At 35.7% G+C, this 21,137-nt stretch overlaps 2 protein-coding genes across 3 annotated transcripts in view; one reads left to right on the forward strand and one right to left on the reverse strand.

Annotated features, from left to right (window-relative positions):
• LOC140799411 (uncharacterized) overlaps positions 1–13,474 on the forward strand; it is a 66,498-nt gene extending 53,024 nt beyond the window's left edge. For both annotated transcript variants that reach the window (XM_073153750.1, XM_073153751.1), the window contains 9 exons: positions 2,004–2,182; positions 2,485–2,688; positions 2,806–3,043; positions 6,139–6,246; positions 6,392–6,450; positions 10,114–10,504; positions 10,616–12,157; positions 12,746–12,953; positions 13,051–13,474. In XM_073153750.1, coding sequence (XP_073009851.1) covers positions 2,004–2,182; positions 2,485–2,688; positions 2,806–3,043; positions 6,139–6,246; positions 6,392–6,450; positions 10,114–10,504; positions 10,616–12,157; positions 12,746–12,953; positions 13,051–13,139 — 3,018 coding nt within the window. In that variant the 3' untranslated portion in view covers positions 13,140–13,474. The remainder of the gene's footprint in view (positions 1–2,003; positions 2,183–2,484; positions 2,689–2,805; positions 3,044–6,138; positions 6,247–6,391; positions 6,451–10,113; positions 10,505–10,615; positions 12,158–12,745; positions 12,954–13,050) is intronic.
• Positions 13,475–18,427: 4,953 nt separating this feature from the next.
• LOC140799056 (uncharacterized) lies at positions 18,428–20,862 on the reverse strand. The gene is made up of 3 exons (XM_073153184.1): positions 20,666–20,862; positions 20,200–20,590; positions 18,428–18,898 (listed from the first exon to the last, which is right to left on the reverse strand). Exons 1-3 carry the CDS (start codon positions 20,805–20,807, stop codon positions 18,538–18,540), a joined length of 894 nt encoding a protein of 297 aa, XP_073009285.1. The 5' UTR covers positions 20,808–20,862; the 3' UTR covers positions 18,428–18,537.
• Between the last annotated feature and the right edge of the window lie 275 nt (positions 20,863–21,137).

A 21,137-nucleotide genomic window follows, 5' to 3' on the forward strand; every position in this document is an offset into this window, starting at 1 on the left:
ATTCAGCAAATCCATTGCAGGAGGCCCAACAAGCCCAATTTGACCATCCCTCAAATTACGAATACCAATCCCACCAATGTGATAGGATGCTAAATAAGGTGAAGCTCCTTGTTAGTCTCCCCCTTACCCCACAAAAAAGCCCTAACAGATTGCATGCTAACCCCTAAATAGGATAGGACCCTTGAGGAATATAGAGCACAGAACTTAGAATATTCTAGAGGATAGGACTAGCCCAAGTAGGGAGGTAGAAAGTTAATTTGGTCCGATTAACACATTGATTAGTTAGAGCATGATAATTATCCAAGAATACTAATTTGCACCACAGTTAATATTATCAACTTTTGTGACGATAATAATATCATCAATAAGCATAAGATGACACACAATTCAGTATTGCTATCAATATTCAGCCCATCCAGCATACCGGATTCCATTTCATGATCTAACAGTCTAGAAAGTGCTTGCGCACACATTAATGAACTAATAAGGCAAAAAAGGGTCCCCAAGAGGCATTTCATTGGGCAGTAGTGGAGGTGGCAGCTTAGGGCTGTGCACTGGCATGCTAACTAGCGATCCGACGATACGCCTGGATTTGCTGTTGCTTCTTATGCGAGCTTTCTCCCCAATGATCATCTTCAACTCAGCAAGGGTAGAGCTTAACATGATGAACACAGAGATGAGGTCTCGCGCTTGTGGTATTGATTGCATCTCCTCCTGAAAATGTCGACTTTAGGTTCTGTCGGGAGATTGGGTGGGGTTAGCGTCAATCTCCTGGGGTTCTTCTATCTGGCATAGCTCTAGTAGTGTAGGAAGGATAGAAAAGTTAGGAGAATTAATGTACGCATCAATCCAGGAAATTCAAATACTCGAAAACCCATAATTTTTAGAACATCTCAAACAGCATCTCTGCTCAACCTATCGTAAGCTTCTGCCTTGTCACCTACCTTCTGCCTTGGCGCTAGGCAGTGGGGTGACTACTCGCCATCCGTGATCGCTTTTCAAAACATTGAAAATGTTCTCTCTATTATCTTTTTGGATGGAGAAACTACAAATAAGTCAAAATTACATTGGGTTAACTATTACAAAGAAAGCTCACAGTTTAGTTTGAATTTTGCCAAACTACAAGGAGTAAAGTTTGTTTTTTCTTATATCTTTTTTAAGAATGTCATAGCATAGTCTTTGTGCACCCGAGGCAGCTTCTTTGTCAATAATGTTATAGTCTTGTTAATTGAAGAGAAATTGCTTGTTTGTTATTATTTATTTTCCAAGTTTTAAGTCTTTTTACCTGATACTTGGTTGTAAAGCATTCAACATGACTTATTAAAATATTAAAGTGAAATGCATTTATCTAATTATAGTTGGATAAGGAGTTTGATCTTGGCTTCCTACTTGCAAAGTGAATTGTTGCTGAATGAGCTCTAATCTTTCCAGATTAGATAGGCAGACATCGTGGATGGAGGAGTTTAGTCTCCTCCTCCCACAAGTGTATGTTTTGTATGTTTTTATTTTTAAAATTATTGCAAATATGGCATTTTTACAATCTTCCGTCTTATCTTGTTTTTTGTGATCAAAGAGAGTTAATATCCTCCTTTGCGTTTAGTAGCCCTTTTGATAACAATAAGTTTGTTGGATTAGAAGCACCACTCAGTGGTAAGACCTGCCAGTTGCCACCGTGCGCCTTGTGGTTGCAAGTTCAAGTCAGTGCTTACATCCTGACCTTCCTACACTCTCTACTGGTAGGTGCTTGATGCACTAGGCATGGCTTTGCTTAGGCGAAGTGCATTCATTAAAGTGCGGGTACGAATTAGTTATCTCTGAACTGGAAACGCTAATTATTTCTGAACGTTGAACTTTTGCATCTGTTTGGTCTCTACTGTCTCTTTTAGTTGTTTTATTCTTATCATTTTTAAACTGTCATCCATGTTTCTGTATGCTATGACCTTTTTATCTAAGATGTAAATAACTATAATTTTAAATCTCTGACATTATTTATTTTATTGCAGCCTGCTCTTCTTGTTTCATTGATATTGAAGGAGGAAAATGCAAAGACAGAATTAAATGCAAATGGCAATACGGATCAACTGGCTGCCAGTCCTGTTATCCAGATTTCAAGCTCTAAGGATGCTAAACTAATTGACCTAATTATGAAATATATTGAAAGATCCAAGGATCTGTTTAATAGGTAATGAGGTTTGATATGTTGCTGGGTGCTTGATGATTATGACTTTTTTGACGTTTTCCTTACTGCCTAACACATTCTTAGTTGTCAATGGAGTCATTGATGCCTACAAATCTTAGTAAGATAAGAAGCTGGAAATTCAATTTTGGTAGATATGTGTATTTTGCAGTACTATCTGATGAAATAATATCTGTTGTTATTTGAGTATATTGTCTTTTTTATCTGTTTCTATTCTCTTCTGATTTCTCTTAGATTCCATAACTCTATCAGATGATGAGGCATAACTTAAACATTTGGTTTTCCAGTTTTCCTCGTTTATTGTTGAGTGTCCTTGACCTCCTGAAGGCATTTTGGGAGGGGGGTCTCCAATATGTTGATATTTTAGAGAGGATTAGAAGCACCAAAAACTTCTGGGAGAACTTGTCAGCATGTATATCTTCTATCCCTGAAAGGAATGTTTTTCCAGTTGGAAGTCGGGATGATGATGATAGTCAGTACATCTCTATAAGGTATAATGTGGAATAGTTTTTTACTTCATTCTCAGTTACAGAAACTGACTTCTGCAAATATTTCATTTAGAGCCATTTTCTACCTTGATTAGCTAAGGTTTTGCACTCGGTTTGCAGGTACCTTTGCCAGGGTACAGTGTTAGAGATCATGGCATGTGAATTGTTCCTGCAGAAAAGACTTCAAGATGAGAAACCTGCAAAGACAACTCGTTCTTTGGATGGTCAAATTAGATCATCAAATATGCTCGACTCAGAAGGTATTTTGAAAACCTGGTGCAACAGTTCTATTATGGAAGCCCTAATAAAGTCTTACTCATCCACTGGATATGACAGAGAGCTTGTTCGACAAGCTAAGGTGATTTACTTGCCACTCTCTTAGAACTTGTAGAAGGACAAGGACTTGTGGCAATTTCTCCTTTTCAAAAGAGAAGTGATAACCACCTGTTCCTTAGACATTATAAATACCAACATAATGATCACTTGCATATTTGTTTGCATTTCTGTTTATTCATCTTCAAATATTCTGGCAATATTGAGAATTATTTTATTTTTTGTTTTGATGTTTCATATTGATAGGATCCGACCAAACAGATTTATCAAGTAATACTACTAAAGTTTTAATGGACAAAAGGAGAAGAAATCAATAAATCCTAGCCCCCTAGATAGTTTGACTGACCTGAGAGGAGGAAGTGGCGAAGAAAATGCTTTATTCCTCTCTGAACATAATTAAAGTAGTCTATAAATAGTCTCCTAATTGGACTAATTACTTAGGGAAAGAAAACAAACTCCTAAACCAAACACACTCTTAAAAGTAAACCCCTAACCCTAATTCTATGTCGTCAAGCATTCGAATGGCTGGAAGGGTGTCCAAATGCATTGGCGAATTTTGCTCTTAGCCTGGAGTCATGAAGTTGTTCAAATGGTTTGGGCGACACATGAAAGGGCGATCGAATGCCTGTTTGGCTATTCAAAAGCTTGCAAACACCTAAATCTTTGCCGGTCTCTTCTAATTGCATGTCCATTCCTATTATTCTCCTCCCCTAGAAGGTGAACCTTATCCTCAAGGGTCAAATGTAGAAAACATACCTCAGGTTTTCAAAACCTTCCCAAGTAGCATCCTTCAAGGGCAATCCTTCATGCCTCTCGGTTGCACCCTGCAGACATCCGAGCTGCCTGAAGCTAGAGTTGATCCTAAAAGGTACTACTTCCTCATGAATTTATCTTGAATCAGGACCTTATTGCTACTGACTTTTTAGAAAACAGACCTGGTGCATCTTTGACCTATTGCACTACTAAGTAGACTAACGGTAATGGGAACTTCCAATGTCAATTAGTAGAGATACTTAATGATAATGAAGCATAACACTCACACAGAACCTTTGTAATTTTGGGTAAATTCAATTTAGCCTACCTTTTGACAATAATTCACACCCACACCCTATATCTGTATTTATAAATCCAACCTTATATTTTTGAGTTCTAACATCAAAAACATTGTTGTATACGGATACGGCATAGATACGCTAATAAATAATATATTCTCAATCTATTGTCAACCAATAGAACATATGGTAGAAAATAATTATCTTAGAAATAATAACATAAAAGAAAAGAAAACTACAGATTTAGTATCTGCATGCTTAGAATTTTAAAATAATATTATAGTAGAAACTAATAACTCAAAATGTTATTGAAATATTAAAACCTAATTCTACTATTAATCTATAATTAATTTGGATCTTTAAATAGCTTTCAAGTTATATGTTTAATTTATTATCAAATAAACAAAGCCTTAAAGTATTATGAAAGATTGGATAATTGTATATACATAAAAAAAAAATTAGTTTCCGTCAATCAGAGTGAGTTTCGGCCAATATGGTCGAGACGGATCAGGTGATCCAGCTCATATGGCCAAAACTGGCCAATCCCTGTCACTAGACTGGTTTCGAGTTGGGTTCGGCCGATCCAACTCAGGATCAACCAATTTTGAGAACCATGACTAGGTCATTTATTAGTAGTTTAATGCATGCACATTGGGAGCATGCAAAGAAGGCATTTATCTATATTAAATTTCCCTAAAACCTTTTAGCATCTTATATTGTCTAGGCTATTATAAAGAATAATATGCTGTAGTAAAGTCATAAATCATCTCATCGGCCTTGATGTCTCGAACTATTCTAACATGATTGCGCACCTACAATCATAGTTAGTGGGCTTGTGCAATTGCCTGGTGCAGTCGTATATGCTGTCCATTGACATGTTGGGAACATGTGGTTGGCTTAACACCATTTCATATGCAGCCCCTAATATGACACCTAGGTACATAATAAATGACACTCTAACGCATAGATATTTTGTTTACCCCTCCGTACAACTCTGAATCAATCAAACCAACTTCCTTTGTACGCGACGATGAAAAGCTCTTGCTTTCTCCTCACATAATAGTCGATAGTGACTATGATGACAATGAGAAAGGCATAGCCCTTCCTCCCTCACGCGACTGTAACACTAAGCAAATGGCGATGACAAGGAGAAAACTCTAGCTTCCTCCCTCACATGGTAATCGACAATGAGGTCGGGCTTCACTGCCCCTCTTTTTCTCTCTACCTTCACGACATGACTGAGATGAGGCTCCACTACTTTTTCTCTCTTTCTCTCTTTATCTCTTTGCACTTAAGGTTCCACATCTCTCTTTCTTTGCGCTCGGAGCAGAGCTAGTGAGGTAACTAAGGCAGGTCAATTTATTATGGAACTTGGATTTTTCTATGTATTTTTTGGAGAGATAGCATTTTTTACCGTGTGTTATATTAGTTGGCAATATATTATTTACTAATTTATTTATTGTCGTATCCATATTCAATTAAGAATTTATCATATCTTCGTATTCGTATCGTCATATCTTCGTATCTTGAATTTATACTCATGCTTCATAATCAACCTACCACACGACAATATTAGAGAATAGGGAATAAAAGCGAGCTAATAAGGTTTGAATTTATGACCTCTATTAAATTAATTCTAATACTACATTAACTTATCAACTACCTTAAAAGCTTAAATTGTTAAAGAATAATGATTTTATATTCTAAAACTCCTCTTACTTCTAGGTTTGAAATATTATGATAAACCTAAGAAATGGACTTGTCTTAAATGGGTTGAGATTTTATATTTTAAATGATACAGACTTAACAAGATTTGAACTCAGGTCCTTTGCTCTGATGCCGTGTTAGGTAACCATTTGACTCAAAGGCTTAAGTTGATAGGGGTAATAGATCAACAATGTATATCATGCTTTTGACAATTATGTTTTACCTTATTCTGCTCTATAAACTTTCTTTGGATCACTATGATGCAATCTTTAACATTTATGAGTCAAATGAGTTTCTTTTTTTTCCATTTTCTTTTCTGCCTGAGTAGTAATTGATGATTGATGATATCAATTCTCTATAGGTTGTCGTTTGCCTTTGCATTGTGCATCTAATAACAAAGGTATCAACTGGTGATATGGGAAGCTTGTCCATGCCACTAGTTAAGCAGTTACATGTCATATCCACTAAGGTCAGTCTATGTTAAATTATAATTGTAATTTCATATCATATTCAGATGGTTGTGGAGTAAAATATCTGCCAATTTTATTTGTTCAACATTTTAAAGCTTATATGAGTATCTCTTTGTTTCACATCTCAATTATCTACCTTTGCAGTTGAGCCAACATCCTGCATTTTCTGCTCTTCTATCACAATATTCATTTTGTGGGTATAGGTATGCTCCTGAACATGACTATCAGAATAAATATACTTCTACTGTCATGTTAAGTGAAAAACTTATTACTATTCTTAATCTGTGAATCTAATTTTGGGAAATCTAATGTTGAGAAATAGTACAAGAGAAGTCATGATTGCATTGAATATGAAACTTTTCACCAATATTTTTAATGTAAGCTCAGGTGATTGTTTAACTACTGAAGTGTCTTACTAGGACACTTACCATTATGAGGGGAAGGTAGGGTAGTTTTGGTCCTGTGGATGAGGGGGGCAGAGCCTTGATAATTAAAATTTGAACATGTAATGAATATTGCATACAGCTTGCCATTGCTCTCATTTTCATGTCAAACGTATCTGGATGTCATGCATTTGCCTCTAATTATGAAATCTAGAGCTCAAGAAGATTGGACACAGTTTGTTTGACAGCCTTCTAAACGAAACATGTATTATACCAGGCTACCAGCTATGATTAAATACTCCTTGGGAGTAATGTAAAACCTAGATATAGGTATTTTATGTCCTTTTTGCTGTTGTATGTAATACTACATAGCAAGGTCTAAATATGTGGCCTTAGAAAGCCCTTTACGCAACTTTCCAGTTGAAAATTGTTGCAATTTTTGCCACCGTTGGTAAGCTTCCTTGCTCATCCATTTTGTAAACCAGTCAATTTGCCTTGTATTGTCGTATAAATCTGAATAAGAACAATATTTTGAAAGACCATAAAACCTTGATATTTCTCTCATGGCTCATCAGAAACTAGATTATGAATAGGCTTTTGATGAAATTCTTCACTAGATCTATATTTGTGCACTTTGGATCAACCTTTATGATAGAACAAAATGGATAATTGGAAGCTACCAAACTCATGTAGGACAGATATAGGGAAGGTATGGTTTCAAGGAAGAGAAATCAAATATAAGAAAACAAATAGTATTCAATAGTGAGAATGCGATAGAGTAGAAAAATGAGAAACAAGAGAAAAGATCTCTGATCTGAAATATGATTTTTTTTTTTAAGAAAAAGGTTGCATTGTGCTATAGTACTACCGATATCACTATAGTAGTGAATCTGAAGTAAACCATTCTCTACTTTTTGCAATGAAGATAAAAAAAAGAAAATCAGAAAGTGTAGTTAGAGGAGAAGAAAGATAATATAAAAGAAAGAAAAGGAGGAGAAGAAAATAATAGATTAAAGGAAAGGCATAATTATCAGACTCACCCAATCTTATCAGAATCACATTGAAGGGTTTGCTTCACATGAAGGAAGGAGAAAATCTCTTTTCTTTATTGATTTGAAACAAAACCATAATGATTGTTACAAGAGACTTTCCTCCCATTTTTTAACAAGGGGTGGATAAGAAACTCCACTTCTTTGTAAGATTAGATCAAAAAGGTTCTTTCCCATATAAGTACTGCGGACCTGTTAAGAGTGCATCATTATATCTTTCTATATCTAATATCAGCAAAATAAGTTGCTCTATCATGTGCCTAGTTTGGCATATCATCTCTGAACTATGTGGACAATCTTGTCTCTTGTACTGTTGGAATTGGAATTGATCTTTTCAACATTTCAGAATTGACTTGAATTAAGCCTAAGACGACCAAACATGAAAGGTACAAAAAAATATGTAAATATGCCAAATAAATACTGAAATTTGAAACATAACTCAAACATTGACTTACTAAAAACACCTAAAGACCAATTATCAACTAGTTTGAAATATCTTATCAGTCTTCATACCATGGATTGTTGTGTGTCTACCAACCGGGCTCGTACCGGACGGCACTTACCATGAAGAGATAAATGGTACCCCTCCAAAATGAGCATTATCTGCTTCATGAGAAACGGATTGGTAGATTGGTTTCAGTGAGTTATCGGTTGGATCAGCTGATCCCGGTCCATATGAACCCATTTCTGTCATCGGATCAATCAATTCCCCATGATCTCAAGGGAGAGGAGCATACAAGAGAAATAATAAAATGCATATATGATAAGAGCTAATAAAGGAAGAATGGCAAGATTGCAGAAGATGAAAGAGATGTCAATGTAGCTAGTGTGGTTGGGCTGGTGAGTGTAGTCGAGTGTGAATTGAGAAGTTGGACATCGGGGTTGACAAAGATTAAATCAGTGATGGCTGTGAGGGGGCTGCATGTGAGAACGGAAGTGAGATTGAGATTTTTTCCTTTTTTTTCTTTTTTTTCTTTTTTTTTTTTGATAGAGGATGAGAGATGAGGTGAGCAGTGGAGGAGAGTGGGAGAGTGGGACAAAGGGAGATTTTTTTTTAATTTGTGTGAGAGAGAAGAGAGAATGGGTTGGAGTGAAATTGAGAACGTAGTATTTTTTTTTTAGATTTTAGACTTATTATTATTTTAAGGGTTTAAGATATTTCCTGCAAATTAAAATAATTTTTTGGAACTTGACATAATTAAAAATTGGTCTAATACTGCTAGGCTGATACCGGCAATACGTTTCATTTTCTCAAACTCTTGCTCTCAGCTCAGAATTTTGGCTTCACTGCCATAATGAAATATGAGATTCTAAATACATCTTTTCTTAGGAACTGCCATGACTTTATTGAGTAGAAGCATAGCTTTATTGTAATACTAATTAGGTTACTCCAAGCAGGTAACCATGATCTGACTTTTAAATCAGTTATAAGTATCATCCATTATCTAGACATTTGAAATTTTCACTAGAAATTTGAATTGTTTATTACATCTTGTGCTACATTAAAAGATTACTTGAACAATTTCTTTTTATTGTTGTATAAAATTTACTTTGTCATAAATCAGTTTGAATCTATGGATGATATGCATTTTTCTAATTTGTCATTGGATTTTAGTCGGACAAAACTTAAGACATCCCTCAAGAAAGACATCAAAGTCATCGAATGGTTCATTTTGGAAAATACACATGCAGATACATGCTTTTGTTTGGATCAACATGATTCTGTGTATATATCCATAAATAAACTGAAACATACACACACACACACAAAAGCTCTATGTTAAATCTTTTGAAAAAGAACAGGAAAATTTGTAGCCATTGATTATCCTTTGTTTGGACAATTTTGTAGCCATTGATTATCCTTTGGTTGGACAATTTTGTAGCCGTTGGATACCTTCTATATTTGGAAAAGCTCAAAATGAGTCAAAATAAAGATAGGTACTTACCTCTCCACATGGGACAACTTTTTACAACCCCGAGCCTCAACTGATTGCTTGGAAAGTGTAAAAGGGGGATTTCCCTTGCTGGCATTTTCTAAATCAGAAGTTTATGTATCTTGAAGCTGGAGTCTTGACCTATTTGGTTTTATGCCATTATCTCTAAATAAAACTGCTATAAAACCCTACCTAATTAAGTACTGGCATGAACTTCTTAATATGTTTAGGCATTAAAAAAATTTAGAGTGATTCGATATATGTTTAGGCATTCAAATAATTGGAGTGAGATAAAATAGGCATTCAAATATTTAGAGTGATGAGCAGTTTGCTTGTTTGGGAAACATCTTGTATTCTTATAATTTATTTATCTAGGATTTGTTATAACGGAAGGTTTGCTTCTTGTATATTTAGGTCCTTCATATTTTTAGAGTAATCATAGTACTAATAAAATGTATCGTTGTGCTTATGTATGGTAACTTGAGATTTGATGGCTGCAGTGGTAGAAAAGAACTCAGCAATCTTGTAATGAATGATCTTTATTACCATCTACAAGGAGAGCTTGAAGGTCGTGAAATTACGTCAGGTCCATTTCAGGAGCTTTTACATTTCCTACTTTCTTTAGAAGCTTTTCAGAATGAGGAGCGGAGAAAGGATAAGAGCTCCTCACAAGTTGTCAAGGACTCTTGTATGTTTGATGTTTTACACATACGACGCGAACTCGGGATTGATTTATGGTGTTATTCTGGTTCTGGTTGGACGGAATCCAAAGAAATAGCTGAGAAGATGTTAATGATTATCCATAATGCAAATTTGATGATGTCCGTATCAGCTTCAAAGCATTTTGCTTTGAAATCTTTAATTGCAGCTTTATCTGTCTACATGAGAAGAGTTAGTCTTTTCACCCTTTACCTTTTTCATGATAGAAGGGTTTCTATTTTCTCTTTATCCTTCATATCTCTGAATCATTTTTCATGATGCTGATGTTGTAAAATTTTACAGAGTGATGAATGGAAGCCGAAATTACTTGTTGAAGGGATGTCTGACCAGCTCGTCTTATCAGGTATCCGATATGTTTGCAAGACTCTGCAGGAAACAGTAGATTCAGCAATTCCACATTCTAACACGAATGAGGTTTTGCTTCAGTTCCTTTCAGCTCATGTTGAACTGTTACTTACTCTCACAAGAATCCATTTTGAGCAAAGGAAATGCAGGAGAGAGTTCTTTCCTATCCTTGCACTTCTTATAAAAACTTCAGGATCAGTCATTCAAATTTTATCTGATATCAGGCCATTCAATCTGGCCCCTAACAAAGTAGTGAAGCTTCTTCTTATGTTACTTCTGACTTCACTTCGGTTCACTTATTCTGTAGAGAATATGAAAGATGAACCTGATCTTGAATTAAACCTCTTTTCTGAAGTGTCTATTTCAAGTATTGGGGTATTACCTGTTCTCTGCAAGTATGCAGAGAACAGTGAATACTCTAACCCCTCTGTGGCATCATTGGATTTAATGCTGAAGGGTTATTTGACTCCTAATATTTGGTTTCCCGTCCTACAAAAGCACCTTCGACTACAGGTTATCCTCCGAAAGGTTCTAATGAAGGACGCTTCAGTTTCTGCTCATGTGATCTTTAATTTTTGTTTGACCTTGGCACGCACAAAAGATGGTGCTAAGATGCTTCATTTGGCTGATATTTTTTCTTCCTTAAAGGTGCTTTTAAGTCAGCTAAATATTGGCGATCCTTTACTTAGTGATGGAACTAGCAGTATTAGCCAAGGAAAGCATGTGCACCTCTGGCGACTTGGCTTGGCTATTATGACATCAGTGATTTATTGCATTGGTGATGATTCTTATATGGATATTGTGGACAATTCAATACATTTTCTTTCGGAGAAGGCACACATTATTTTTTCCTTTTCTCTTTCTGCACCAAATGTTCCTGTTGATGATCAGAGCAAGAATAGAGGAATACTCCAAAAATCAAAGACATCCCTTGGAGATCTGAATCTAACTGAACACACTCTCATGCTAATATGTGAGCTTGCAAAACATCACGCTTTGTGGAGCATGGGTATGAAGGAAATAGCTTCTGGACTAAATGAGACAATTATCCACCTTTTAGCCTTTATAAGCAAGGGAAATTTGAGAGGTGGAGAGTCCTCAAATTACAACTTACATTTTGAATGTCCACCAACTGTCAAGGAGGAGGTGGACTTTGATGAGATTCCATCAGCAATGAAAAGTAAACAAGGATGGTTTTCTCTCTCTCTCTGCTCCATGAGAAATGCAACTGTTTCTGATCAGACACATGCAGGATTGCCATTAGTCAACAAAGATCAGGCTAATGAAGATTCTGATTTGGTTTGGCCAACTTTTTTTACCAACATGGTTGCTACACAGATTTATAAAATTGCTTTTCTAATTTTGAAGTTCCTGTGCATGCAAGCTAAAGCAGCAGTTAAAAGGGCGGTAGAGGTGGCTTTTATTGATCTTGCCCATTTCCCTGAGCTTCCTATGCCTGAGATTCTGCATGGATTACAGGTATTACATTAGCAGTAATTATGTATGTATTTATAGCTTTCAAATATATTTGATAGTTAATACTTAGTATCACCTTAAATTTAGTTTACTAGTTTCTCCTACATGAAAGACTTACATTTGATTGTTTGCAGAAAGAGAAAAAAAAAACTATGTTTGTTGTTCCCGTATCTTATGCCGAAGTGCCTGCATAGAGCTATGTAGAATTGGAGAATTTGAGTCTGTGAGACTCCAGATCCTGCGAATCTATAGAGCAAACATAATTGAATTAATTTAACTTAAATCATCTGAATTCTTAAGTGCAGGAAATTGTGAAATTTGATTTCTCTAAGTCCGGACTTCCAACAGTTTCTTGTATTTGGTACTATTGAATTATCACTAAACGTAAGTCTTTGTCACCATTATTAAATAACATGATCCCAAGAAAAATCAATTTAGTTAGCAACAATATTTGGAGGTCCCATTTGTATCTATTCTCTGTTTGGAGAACAAGTCAGACACCCTGTTATAAGTTGAATTCAGTTTTGCATTTTTTTTATGTTTGTGCCTTATCATTGAATTTCTTAATTGGGTTGTGATTGTCTTGCTTAGGATCAAACAACTGCCATAATCACTGAAATGTGCGAGGGCAACAGATCAAAATGTCTTCCTGTGGAAACAGAGAATGTGTGCCTCCTGTTGTTACAGATTCTGGAAAAATCTGTGTACCTGGAATTTTGTGTATCCCAGTCTTGTGGGATCCGACCAGTTTTGGGTCGGATTGAAGATTTTTCCAAGGAAATCAAAGCTATGATGCATGGTATGTGTTTGGCCCTCTTCCCTTTTAAAGTGCTATATTACAAATAATTCCAGTTCATCTAATCCCATCAACTTTGAACTTTATTCACATATTGCAGTGGCTGAACAGCACTCAAAATTCAAATCATCGCTGAAGTCACTAAAGCAGATAATAGCTCTTCAATACCCAGAATTGTTACATCACTAACAATCATAATCTTACATGCATGTAAATGTCGTGTCCCGTTTTCCCATTTCTTTGTTGACCAAGAGTGCCCCCTTTTTCAGATCTGTAAAATTAGTTCCTTGTTAGTATTTAGTATGTGTTACTTCCATCAAACTTTTGCTGGTTCCTTTTTATTTACTGTGAATGCAGCATTTTGTAGCTGAAACTTAGCCCTATAAATTCCGCCACCCCGCCCAAGTCTTCTGCAACTTACCATCTAAGTTGCAAAGGGCGCCGTACCTGTCTGATTACTCTTTGCTGCCATGAAATAACTGTGAAACAATTCCTTTATTTATGAGTAGAAGATGCTTCGATTATATTGTTTTGTTGCTGCACTCATCATTGAAATAATTCCAATTTTTTTTTGGAGAACTTTTTGGCTCTTCTTTCATCTCCCCGTACCCATAATCTAAAGAAACTTAACTTTAGGAAAGACTAACATGCAGAAATCCTGTTAAAAGATATGCGAAGAGGCCCTTAGCTGAGACCGAGAACAATCTATCAAGGTTGCGGTTCCCCTCGGAACTCGGATAATAGTTTGCGCTGAGGAAGGTGGAGAGTGGGGAGTGAAAACACCAAGGCAAGAGAGCGACCTATGCAAAGGTTTGAAAGATTGCGTCGTCTATTTTAACGCGCCGTGGATGGGTAAAGTCGGTGAAAGGTTACCGGGTAATCAAGCTAGAATGAGCAACTTTAGATGAACCCTACCCACTTTTACACCAGGCATAGAGTTTCCTTTAAAGATAAAGGTCGTATAAACTCGACCACAAGTGGCCTCCATGTGCCTTTTCACTTTCTTACATTTCATTTAATCTTTCACCATTAGTCTTTGTAAAGATGTGTGATCACTCCGGTAAATTTGTATTGAGAATCGGTGATATTTTATACCAAATAAGAAAAATACTAGTAATTGGATGTAATGTATTAGTAATAATATGTATTTTTCTAAAATATTTTTCTACTACAAATGTAGGTTTAAAATGCTTTATATATATGTATTAGGACAAATACGAATTTACTAATATGTAATAGTGCGGAATATATATATATATTGTATTATAGTATGAATATATAGCCATATAATGTATGACATTATATCATAGTGCAAGTACATAGCATGTAGTGCGTGGCAATATAGAGATAGTGCAAACATATAACATGTAGTGCGTGATAATGTAGATATATAGCCAAATAGTGTAGTGTAGTATAAATATATAGTCATATAGAGCGTGACAATATAGACATATATCCGTGATAGACATGTGAACCTTGTAAGCTTTCAAACATATTTATAAGCTTGGATACAATTTGTTTTTGGGGCTTGCGGCTTATAAGCCCATAAAATCAGACCAAGATGGCAAGCAAATTTCTAACCTAACAAAGTATCTGACAAGACATTACACAACCCTTGATTTGTATAGTTAATTAGACTTTTCCCCTCTCTATAACCTTGTAAGACGGCAAAAGAGCCTTGCTTTTGGGGCTTGCTAGGATGTAAGCTCGCAAAAATCACTAAGATGGAACCCAGCTTTCTAACCTAGCAAAAGTGAAAATTTTGGCACAAATAACTTTCTATTTAGAATTTTTTTTAATAGGCTTCTCTTTTAAGCCATTTAACCGTTTATTATGATTTAATTTTAACTTTTTTAACACCGTAAGTTGATGAGTTATTTAGAAGAGAGAGGAGAGGGAGAGAAGAAAAAATAATGTTGATAAGACATGAAAATGATAGATATACATCATTTGAAGGGTAAAATTAGAATCTATTTGAATTCAAATTAGATTTTTTTTTCTCCATCTCTTTATTGTGGAATGAATTTAGCTAGGAATAAAAAATTGTTTGGTTTAAACCTATGACACCCCTTGAAGTCAAACAAAAGAGGGGATAGAAGTTTAATCTAAAGCCTCATCTGCGTTAGCCTTCCAGATCAGCCCTGAAAAGGTTCACCGGCCTGCGTCCGTGCGCACGCACTATACTTATGCTCACCGCTTCAAAAATCCCCAAGCAGCTTTTGCACCATGGCCAATCTACACCACATCAAGTAAAAAAGCAAAGCACCCTCTTTGTTGTCTTAGGCTTATTTGGGTGTGAGTGCAGCTCTTTGCCAAGTTGCATCAATTTGATATTAGAATCATCATTCCTTTGATATTCTCATAGTCAGAGTCCTAACTAGTAGGAGAATGAATGACTGATTCAAATTCTTCGACACCATATATTACACAACATAATCCCTCGATGGAATACGAGATCGAGGTCATCTAGAGGAGAGACACCTACGTGAGCTCAGTGCTTGTATATTTGGGCTTCCTCAAGTTCTCACCTTGCGGCCAAAATGAACGGAAGTATGGTTGATTGATACATTTTAAGTCTAAATTAAGTCCAAGTTTGAATTTGAATGAGTCTTTAAATTGTACAAATTTATATTTTATGCAGTTTTAAAAAAATAATCAGAAAATATTTATACGATGTTTAAAACATATGAAACCAGGGGATTGAAACTCTGATGTCGTGACGTCATGATGTACGTTTTTTGTATTACATACAAGGAGAAGGAATACTTAATTTTTTTTTGAGAAATTTGCGCCAGCTTGAGCTCAATGCGCACCTACCAAGGTCGATGCGCAACCGCATCCAAATATCAGGCAAGAGAAACCTTTTACGGTCCAGGGATAGTTCAATTGCAACCCTTCACCAGGTAATATGATTAGTTGTTTAGTTGGATTGCATCATTTTTCAATGAGAAATTCTAAAAATGATAATGATATGATAATATAAGAGTTGCAAAATAAGATTATAATTCAGATTTTATTTCAAACCTATTTCCTATCTTTCTCCAAGAAAATAAATAATAAATATCTATTTACATTAAAATAGAAAAAGATTATTAAGGTCAATTTGATCATTTATATACTTTTTTCCAACTACTATAACCAAACACTATATATCTCATATTTTTATTCTAATACTTATGCTTTTTTTATGCAAACAAATACCTAGTAAGAAATTAGGATGAAAAATTTCTTTATCCTCGATAATCCTTATTCTATCTCAATGCTAATTTTTGTTATCTCACAACTAAATGGATCTTTAATATAAGCAACTAAGCTGCTTGAAATTAAAAGTTATTATATCTCTGATGTGACAAACATTAAGAAATTGGGACAAAAAAAATGCCCTTTATACCAGCATGAGTCCTCATTTTATCTCACTCATAATTTTTTCTTATTTCACAACTAAATAAACCATTATACTAGCAAAGAAGCTCCATGAAGTAAATAGTTATTATATCACTAATGTGACAAAGACTATCAAATATGCACAAAGCTCCTAAATCTCAAATCAAACAACTATGAAATATAGTTTACTAACAAAAAGAACTTTCAAGAGAAAATAAAAAAAACCATAGTAACTCTAATGTCATCATCATGATGCGCTCTTCAATATCTACAAATACAAAAAAAAAAAGGCTCAGAATATCATTAAATATGTCAACAAATTTATCAAAAATAAAGTGTTAGGTTTTTATTATTGGCAATTGTGTACAAAATATTCTAAGTATATTTATACGTATATATGAGCTTTTATACAAGTCTAGAAAGTATCTGTTTTGAAGAATTGTAAGATTATTGGAGAAGAGTTTATAAGTTCGCATCGTATTCACAGCGCGTTCACATGCATTCACACAAACAAAGAGCAGTGTTCACAAGCACGCTCGAACGCGGGTACATGCGTTCACAGAGATAGATAGCAGCGTTCACAAGCGCATTTGAACGCGGGTACATGCGTTCACACAGACAAATAGCAGCGTTCACTAGCGCGTTCGAACGCGGGTACATGCGTTCACACAGACAGAAATACCGCGTTTATAAGCGCATTCAAACGCGAGCTCACGCATTTGCACAGATAGTAAGTGTTATTTCTGCGTGCGTTCGAACACAGCCTAGGTCGTTCGAACGCAACCTGTGAAAATCAGGCTGCTGCGTTCGAACGCACTTGGGCCCATTCGAACGCACCCGAGCCGCGTTCGAACGCACCTACGAAGTTTACAATTTTTGGACTTTCGTGAGTTTGGATAAGACTTGGATTTAACTCTATCTTGGAGAGCTTATATAAGTGTAGTGATGCCCTAACTCTAGGGTGGTTAAAGAAGCAATTTTGAATGAAACTTCTTGAGGCTACATCATTTCTTCAATTAACAAGGTCCTGCTCTTCTACAAAGCTTAATCTTTCGTCTTAAGGGCTATCTAAATGAAAGATCAATCTCGAGGGCTAATGAGGTTAGATATCAATCACGAGAAGTAGTGAATCGTGGGTTCTATCGAGCAAGACTATGAAGAACAAAGTTGTGAGGATTGACGATTTTATCTTATGAGTCAATTTTGTAACTGCTACTATTCTAATTTTTGGTTTTGATCCGAGTTTGGAATCATAGTTTTTTTTCGTTTAGGTTTTTTCACATTAAAACCTTGGCGTTCATCTCTGCTTTCGTTTTTAAAATTTCTTCCGATTTTTACTTAAACGAATGAGTGATATCATTGCCTAGGATTTAGATACATACGTGTGTCTAGGAGTTTTTTCATAAAGTATTGAAATGGATTAAAAGTAATTAACCATACTAAGATGGCCAAGCAACATTCTGATTCGTAGCATTTTTCGCTGGATGCATTTACACATACATATTCGATTGGATGTCATAAAATGTTTTTTTATCTGTTGAACAGCGACTATAGTTGCTTCAAAAGGTGCTATCTCACTTGGAATGTAATCCATTATGAAAAGATGTTTACTTTCAATGGATACATCTCTGAAACTTTTTAAACAGAGAGAAAGAACACCTTATAAACAACAATATCCTTTCCCTAAATGAATTCTTCTTATTTCTTATAAAAAAATATTGTTTCCAATTTTTGTTCTTAATATTTAGGTTTAGTGATTAGTCCCTAAATTCATTCGAAATATAGTTCTTAGAAATTTAACAGTGAAGGCATTATATCTTCGAGACATCTTGCAAATCATTTCTAGACTAAACTAATGAAATTTTAATCAAAAACTACTCTAAAAATATAAATAAATAAAAAGTCTGATCAGATAATAGATTAGAATCTTCGTAAAGAAAAATCCTCCCTTCAACAAGAACAATAAATTTTTTTTTGTTTGATTAATTTGTCTAAGTTATAAGTAGAATTTCTAAAAATCTATCTGTATTGTTGGTTGAAAAATTATTATATTAAAAGAAGCAATATGTTATGCTGGCTCTACTACAACAAAATTAGTCACAATAATATCCACCAATATTATATAGCATATGATGATTTTTAAGGGTTACATGAAATCAATAATTAGGGCTAACAACATACTAATTAGCTACTACAATCTCATTTAGGAACAAGCGGTGAAATTGCAGCTGATATTAGTTGGACCATAATTGCCCAAGTTAGCCCTTCTAAATCTTAACGCTGTTATTAGAGCTTGGTGAGGAGAATCGAGCAAGGCTTGGTTCATGTAATCAATCACACTGACAGTGGAATGGGAGAATCTTATGCTATTAAAGGAATTTAGGAGGGATGTAATCCCTTCCCTAAGCAACGTGTGATAGATCTCCCCCCTTCCGTGGAGTCCATCCCATAAAGTCATTTCTATCCCATATCTCTCAGCTGCAATAGGTCCAAACGCCAAAGCAACAGTTGTATCCGGACTCACCACCTTCCAGTAGCACTTGTATTCTGGCATCAACCACTTCCTATTCATTGAAGTTGCTCAGGAAAGGTTAGGCATTTCCCCAATGTTATAAAACATGATCCAAGTAAAACCAAATAATCATTACATCATACAATGACTTTTTACCATAATCATGACCTAGATATTACCATTGTGCTACTTTTCTCCTACTTTAACTATTGATAGATTATGATCTAGATGAGTTTGAATGTAACTGTTTATGTTATTTCTCAAAATCAGAATGTTATCATTAGTAATGTGGCAAGGACCACTATTCTAAATAAGTTCGTTAATGATCCATGATGGTCTTTTTTAACATTTATAACAATAATTACCTTCAAGAGTAGTACTATGCTTATAAAGACTTTACTAATATTGTGGTATCGTCATGTTCACTGATATTCTTTTTTTGTTCAATCTCATAATTATCACTATCAATAAACATGACGCTGCCATGCATGTGTCTTCTTTATAGAATGTTTGTAGAATGCATGAAACAACACTTTTTTTTTAACTAAAAAAGAGGGATTAAAAAGAAAACATACTTTTAGCACCAATTTTGTCGGTCTCTACATTTGACTGCCTTAGACGGTTGAGGGTATACTCGATCTAAACTCTAAATCTATGGATAGTGAGCTTTGGTAGTCATCCAACAAAGCCAGACACGATTGTTACAATAGCCAAAAATTGACAGTTAAATAAGTCAAAAATATGATCAACCCCTATATTGAATGAGAAGTTTACTGTAGTCGGAATACTTAGAAGAGCGCATGTGGTTTAGTTGCCAAGCCAGTTAAATGTTGAGTAATGCTGGCCCGCAAACTCTATAAATAATTTACAAACAATAATGATGTAGTATGATCTTATTTATTAATAATTTCTCTTTTCATCTTATGACAATTATTATTCTACATTAATTTGTTTGTGGATATATCATTATTCTTAAATATTTTTGGTTGTTTATTACCCTTTTGTCCACTAAAGTGTTTATCAGCCAATATAGAAACTTCTTATAATTATACGGTCAATAAATTCCTGCAGACTGTACTGCAGCCAATAAGTTTTACTAGGATAGCAAATCAGAGGTTTGCAAATTACCACCTAACTACCAAGTAATGTTTTATCCAGCTCGTATCTTGTTCGAGCTCAATAAATTATCCGAAAATAGAGTACGGATAATATGAAAGTCCTGCAGTGCTGGCTACTAGTAGATATTACGATTGAAATTACTAATAGGAAAGGAAGGAAGACAAAAAGAAAGAAAGAAAAAAGCAGCAGAAATCACTGGAATAAAGCACGAGAATAGAAGATAACAGGGCGTACTCATAAGGGCAGGCCGAGGCCTCTAATATGGGTACCGATGGCGGTGGAGGGGACGGCAGCGGCCACGCTGGGCCCAAAGGAGGCGGCAACGATGGCAGCGCAGAGTGGTCATCCCGTGGGCAGAACCAAGTTGGCTCCTGAGGCTGCGACAACAGCGGCTCCACCGTGTACATCGCCATCCCCAGCATCCGAAACATCAACGTCATCCCCCGTGCCGGCCCCGTAACTCCACAAGCCGTCGGGCCCTGCAAGACCCGCGCACTGCAGCCACTGAGATCCACGCTTCCATCCAACCTCATCGCGTAGCATCCGAGCCAGTTGGTGGTGTCCTCCATTAATGTCCTCGCCAAACCGCCAATGCCACCGCCGCATTCGACTGCCACCTTAGCTCCTTCCAGCATAACGATATTATTAGCAATGCAACAAACTTTAAGAGCCAAGAATATGTGACGTAGTCAAGAACTACCATATAGAGGATAGTCGAAGATGCTGCGTTCCCCATCCTTGCATTGGTCACAGAATACTGCGCCAGTCACCAGGGTATCAGCGTTAACTTGCGCGGCAGTAGCAGCTGTTAACAATAGGAACAGCTTCATAATGCAACCCATTTGGTGTAAACGAGGAGGGAAGTGGTTTTCGTTGAGAGCAGAGAAACAGGGTGGAAAGTAGGGATGTGGTGGAGTGGGAAGGATTGAGTATAAGTAAATGTAGGAAAGGGGACGACGGAGCTAGTAAATGAGGTTGGCGTGTTCAACTGTCCCAATTATTACTTTCCCACCGCCGTAAATTAAAGGTGCAGGTCTCATTCCATGTGTTATGTGATTAAACCATTGAACATTTTCAATCAAAGGTTAAGAGCATCGTTGGTTTATTTAAAATTATTTTAAATATTTAAACAATATATTTATAGTTCTAAATAATATTAAAGGCTAAAAAAT

The sequence above is a fragment of the Typha latifolia genome, chromosome 12 (assembly GCF_019914945.1).
Source record: "Typha latifolia isolate L0001 chromosome 12, TyphaL0001v2, whole genome shotgun sequence".
NCBI classification, from domain to species: Eukaryota; Viridiplantae; Streptophyta; class Magnoliopsida; order Poales; family Typhaceae; genus Typha; species Typha latifolia.

Bases quoted from the DNA above. Each gene is read 5' to 3' on its own strand.
- LOC140799056 (XM_073153184.1), bottom strand. From the start codon at position 20,807: ATGGGTTGCATTATGAAGCTGTTCCTATTGTTAACAGCTGCTACTGCC. The intron at 20,591-20,665 runs GTAGTTCTTGAC...TTATGCTGGAAG, and splicing joins CTTCGACTATCCTCTATATG to GAGCTAAGGTGGCAGTCGAA. The intron at 18,899-20,199 runs GTACGCCCTGTT...TTCAATGAATAG, and splicing joins GCCTCGGCCTGCCCTTATGA to GAAGTGGTTGATGCCAGAAT.